This window comes from Sardina pilchardus, chromosome 16 (assembly GCF_963854185.1).
Source record: "Sardina pilchardus chromosome 16, fSarPil1.1, whole genome shotgun sequence".
NCBI lineage: Eukaryota > Metazoa > Chordata > Actinopteri > Clupeiformes > Clupeidae > Sardina > Sardina pilchardus.
In genome coordinates this window covers 22,114,481-22,119,948 of record NC_085009.1, presented here as the reverse complement: position 1 = coordinate 22,119,948, position 5,468 = coordinate 22,114,481, and the positions used below count along the sequence as shown (strand labels likewise).

The 5,468-nt window shown below is 42.8% G+C and overlaps 1 protein-coding gene across 1 annotated transcript; it reads left to right on the top strand.

Moving 5' to 3' along the window:
- Positions 1-3,310: 3,310 nt before the first annotated feature.
- On the top strand, positions 3,311-4,489 carry LOC134059601 (paraneoplastic antigen Ma1 homolog). The gene has a single exon (XM_062516045.1). The coding sequence runs from the start codon at positions 3,311-3,313 to the stop codon at positions 4,487-4,489; it is 1,179 nt and encodes a 392-aa protein (XP_062372029.1).
- Positions 4,490-5,468: the final 979 nt, after the last annotated feature.

Genomic DNA, 5,468 nt, shown 5'->3' with positions numbered 1-5,468 from the left:
TGTCTTTTGTTGCAGTACAGGCATGGCTCTTGAAACGCGTTGCTTGTCTGCTTGTTCTTTCTTGGCTCTGAGGCATCCTCTTCATCCGGCTTAACACTTGTAGCACAGCCAGTGGTTCTTTTCATTCCACCTCCCTTGGCAGATCTAGCGCTTGACTTACTCTTTTCTTTTGCGTCAGATGACTCTTTGACATCACCAAACAGTGGGTCTGAAGCTATCTTAGCTTGTCTGTTGATGTATGTCACAAGATCAGAGAACTTTGCTCTTCTTCCTTCCCTTTCTTGTATGTCAAAGGCTATGACTCTCCATCTTTCACGAAGTCTGAAGGGCAATTTTGAGATGACAGTCCGAAGGTTGCTCGCGCTGTTCATCTCCTCGAGGTACTCCAAGTCCTTCATGACATTTTTGCATCCAGTGAGAAAGATGGAGAAGCTGTGAAGTGACTTGGCATCTTCTGCTTTGATTTGAGGCCATTTAACAGCCTTGTCCACGTAGGCCGCCGCTATTTTCTGCTCGTTGCCATAGTGATAGGTCAAAAGCTTCCTCGCTTCAACGTAACCTCGTTGTGCACTCATGTGTTGGCAACTTCTCACAAGTTCTCTTGGTTCACCACTGGTGAATTGCTCTAAATAGTACAAGCGGTCTTCATCGTTGTCTGTACGACTGTGTATGATGTGCTCAAAAGCCTTCAGGAATGGCAGGAACTCGAGAGGATCTCCATTGAATGCAGGGACTTTTCGTTGAGGTAGGTTGGCTAGTCTCTGTTGTGTGACTAACATTTCTGTGATATCCTTCTGTTTCAACAACACTTCACCGAGTTCAACTTGCTTTCCATCAGAACTTGTATTTCTGTAATTGTTGCTTTCATTCTTTACTTGCACATAAGACATGTGTTTAGTTGGACCGTGAGAGACACTATTGTCCTGGATAGCTCGAAGACAGCTGGTCAGTTTTGGTCTCACATCTGAAGCATGATGTTCGATGGTTGCTGCTATAGGCATGTTCTTGTAGAGGTAAGAATTCATGCCATCTTCTATGTTTTCCGTGTCATCGTAATCGTCAAGAACTTGTAGCTTTGCTGTGGACTCTGCAATAGCAGTTTCAACATCTAGCTCCTCCATTTGAGCCTTCAACTGAATCTTCTTGGCTTTCAGCTGTGCTTCCATTTGAGCCTCTTCCAAATGCAGTGCTTGTTTCTTCTTAAGTGCAGCTGCGCGTGCGAGTAGGGCTGCACGGTTAGCTTCTTCTTTTCTACGCAGAGACGAAGCATGAGACGATGCTTTAGATGACTTTGAGTGTCTACTGCATACACTTCCCGATATGACTGAACAATATTTTTCTGGTACAGCGGATGCACTGTCGTCTGGTTCCACATTTTCAGCATCAGACTCACCTTGCTGTGTCACTGCACCATCCTGTGGAGTCAAATGTTGAGCAGCAGCCTGTTCATCAGCAGCCTTGGCGTGCCGTCTTGCTTCTATTATCCACTGCTCCAATTTGGCCAAAAAGTTCTCATACTTTGTACGATTTGGCTCACTCCAATACTGCTGGTCAGCTTCCCTTTCATCTTTCGATAACAGTTCACTAACTGCATTGTTCGCTTTAGTAAACTCATTTAAGAATTTTGAGTAATCACTGAGATGATCTTTTTCCACTAGAAGTGCATTGGAATCATTTTTCATGAGGTTTTCTATCTCCTCTGCTTTGGAGACAAGGCGTGCTAATACACGTTTCCTGATATTCATCTGTTTATCAAGTTTCTCTTCTAGGGCCTTTTTGGTTAACTTGATCTTTCTTTTTACGTCTAGCTTGACATTGCCATCCATCTTGGTGTAACCCTATGGAATTTTGGTTATAAGTTTTGTTTTTATTTTGTTTATTTACAAGGAATGTGAATTCATAATGATCATATTGCAAATGTTAAAATGAATACTAATTCATAATGTTAATATTGTCATGTTTGAAATGTTAAAATGTGATAAATAAGAAAATAAGGTTACCTGCAAGAATAAATAAATAAGTTAGTTTAATTTACTTACCTTTTGATATGAAGCCAATCAGCATCCGGGGTGAGAGGTCAGGTTGGAGTAGGAAGTGGGGGAGTGGAGGAGAACGAGGGGAGAGAAGGAGAAGACATGAGTGTGAGAAGCTGCGCAGTTAAGCTGCGAGTAGGAAACATTGGTAATGAACGACGTTTAAAGTGAATTTAGCATATACAAGTAGACAAACAACCCGTGCGTCTTGAATGTGTATGTTAATGTGCTTTGACGTTATTATACCGGAGTTTGTGTCGTGTTTAATGTGGAAGGATTTGTGAATTCCAAACCGGCATTCACGCGAGTGGATAGAGAGCTAGTCAGCCCGAGTAGCTCCAATGACCAAGAAAGACTGCTAACGAGTGACCTGCTCGGCCCTCGTGTTTGTGGCTTTCAAGGACGCCCTCGCCTACCACATAAGCTACAGCCTCCGTCAGGAGAGACGACGCCCAGCCATATCACCAGCCCCACGCTGCGTGATGAAGGGGAGCGGACATCTTGCCCTGCGTGAGTTGTGTTTTTTTGTTGCGCCACGCGCGAAACAGCCATTTTGTTTGTTGGCTTCCACGAACCCAAGCACCGAAACAGGCCTGCACCGCGAACTTCCAAGAAACTGGTTGGGTACCCATTCAATTTAGTTAGCTTTTGCCGGCTATAGGTTTTGGTTATTTGCATTGTAGCCTACTGATTTATGTGCATTGTTTACGGTGCTATTTGAATGTGTGCATGCTATTTCTGAAAAGTAAATAGTCAAATGTATTTGTGTTTGCCTGTTGAATAATTAATGATGGTAATGACTAGTATAACTGTTTAATGACTTTAAAAAGGGTTTATTGCATATCTTATTGAGAAGGTTAATACTTTAAGAGTTTGAGTACATTCACACTGGTTTGACTTGATTAGTCTTTGAATATAAGCCTACATTTAGATAATAGTACATGCTTATAAGTGTAATAAAGAGTAAAAGCTTTATTATTGGTTTAGGACATTTAGAATAGTGTTAATTACCTATTTACGAAGCAGCATTGATTAAACCTTATAAAGAGATTGTAACTACGAATTCGGGGAGCGCACTCCAATTAACAGCCAGACAGCTAGGGGGCGCTACATAAAATGGGGGCTCGTCCGGGATGGGTTTAAGTAGTGCTTAATTAGGTAATTAGTAATTTCTAATTAGCAGACAATTTAGTTTTCTCTCTTTTAGCTTTATATTAGTCACTCAAAGAAAATAGAAACTCAGCTTATTGAATAGTGAAATACAATCCTATTTGAACATGGATAGTCAGAGTAGACACACAGCATTAGTGAAAGAGCTCCAGGCATGGTGCCGTGGAGAGGGATTGGATGAGGCTTATTCCTTCATGGTGCTTGTTCCAGAAGGACTAGAGATCTCACAGATTGAAGAAACCATGGAAGTCATCAAAGTGTTTGGTCGAGTGCGCGTTAGAGGGCGTGCATTTAATGAAAAGCTGAACCGTTTAACTGTTCTATGTGAGTGCAAAGAGAAGGTAGAGCCTAGTAAGGTTCCCTCTGAAGTGTTGCCTATTGGTGGAACAGCGAAGTGGAAGATTGTTGTGGTGTCTGATGGTCCTGTGTTGTCTGAGAGTTCTGGGCTGAGTGAGAATGCTCCGAGCCCGCTGGAGAATTTGCTAGGGAATGTTGGAAATGGTAGTTCGGCTGAGTCTATTATTCGTGCAGTGACTGACTTACTAGGAAAGATGGAGAAACCGTCAGGTGAAAATAGTAGTTATCGTCGTTTGCGGCTTTTCTCTGGAACGTTGCCGACCCCAACTGGGGAAGAGTCATTTGAGCATTGGCTTGAGCATGCACACCTTATGGTAGAGGAAAGTGATTGCTCTGCTAAGGAGAAGAGGCGGCGCATAATGGAGAGTCTTAAGGGTCCTGCATTAGCGGTGGTAAAGGCTGTACGGACTGCTGACCGTGATGTTAGTCCGGCTCAATGTCTAGAGGCTATCGAAAGTGCTTTTGGATCTGCGGAGACAGGTGAAGACCTGTATTTTGCTTTTCGGCTGCTACAACAGCAACCGAAGGAGAAACTGTCTGATTACTTAAGGCGATTAGAACTTTCTTTGACCAAAGTGGTTCGTCGTGGAGGTCTTCCCCTTGACGGTGCGAATCGTGCTCGAGTCGAACAGCTGCTTAGAGGTGCTGTTCACTCAGACATGATGTTGGTTCAGCTTAAGCTTAGAGAACGGAAGGAAAGCCCACCATCCTTTCTTGAGCTTTTGAGTGAGATCCGCAATGAAGAAGAGTATGAGTCTTCCAGAATGAAGCTGAATTCATCTGTGCAGCGAGTCCATGCAAATGCTGATATGGATAGTAGACAGTTGGATATTCAGGCTTTGAAATTAGAAATGAAAGAACTTAAGTCCATGTTTGCTTCTATGGCCACCCAATCTTGCCAAACAGTTGCAGATAACAATAGTTCATAGAGGCATTATCATTAAGTTAGGTAAAAACTAAGTTAGGTTAAAAACTCCTTAGTGCATATGACAGGCTTAATACTTTAAACAGGATCTAGAGTTAAGATGTTAAGATGTTTTAGTGTCTGATGAGGACATCTAGACGTTTAGTAAGGGGAGGATGTAACCCTATGGAATTTTGGTTATAAGTTTTGTTTTTATTTTGTTTATTTACAAGGAATGTGAATTCATAATGATCATATTGCAAATGTTAAAATGAATACTAATTCATAATGTTAATATTGTCATGTTTGAAATGTTAAAATGTGATAAATAAGAAAATAAGGTTACCTGCAAGAATAAATAAATAAGTTAGTTTAATTTACTTACCTTTTGATATGAAGCCAATCAGCATCCGGGGTGAGAGGTCAGGTTGGAGTAGGAAGTGGGGGAGTGGAGGAGAACGAGGGGAGAGAAGGAGAAGACATGAGTGTGAGAAGCTGCGCAGTTAAGCTGCGAGTAGGAAACATTGGTAATGAACGACGTTTAAAGTGAATTTAGCATATACAAGTAGACAAACAACCCGTGCGTCTTGAATGTGTATGTTAATGTGCTTTGACGTTATTATACCGGAGTTTGTGTCGTGTTTAATGTGGAAGGATTTGTGAATTCCAAACCGGCATTCACGCGAGTGGATAGAGAGCTAGTCAGCCCGAGTAGCTCCAATGACCAAGAAAGACTGCTAACGAGTGACCTGCTCGGCCCTCGTGTTTGTGGCTTTCAAGGACGCCCTCGCCTACCACATAAGCTACAGCCTCCGTCAGGAGAGACGACGCCCAGCCATATCACCAGCCCCACGCTGCGTGATGAAGGGGAGCGGACATCTTGCCCTGCGTGAGTTGTGTTTTTTTGTTGCGCCACGCGCGAAACAGCCATTTTGTTTGTTGGCTTCCACGAACCCAAGCACCGAAACAGGCCTGCACCGCGAACTTCCAAGAAACTGGTTGGG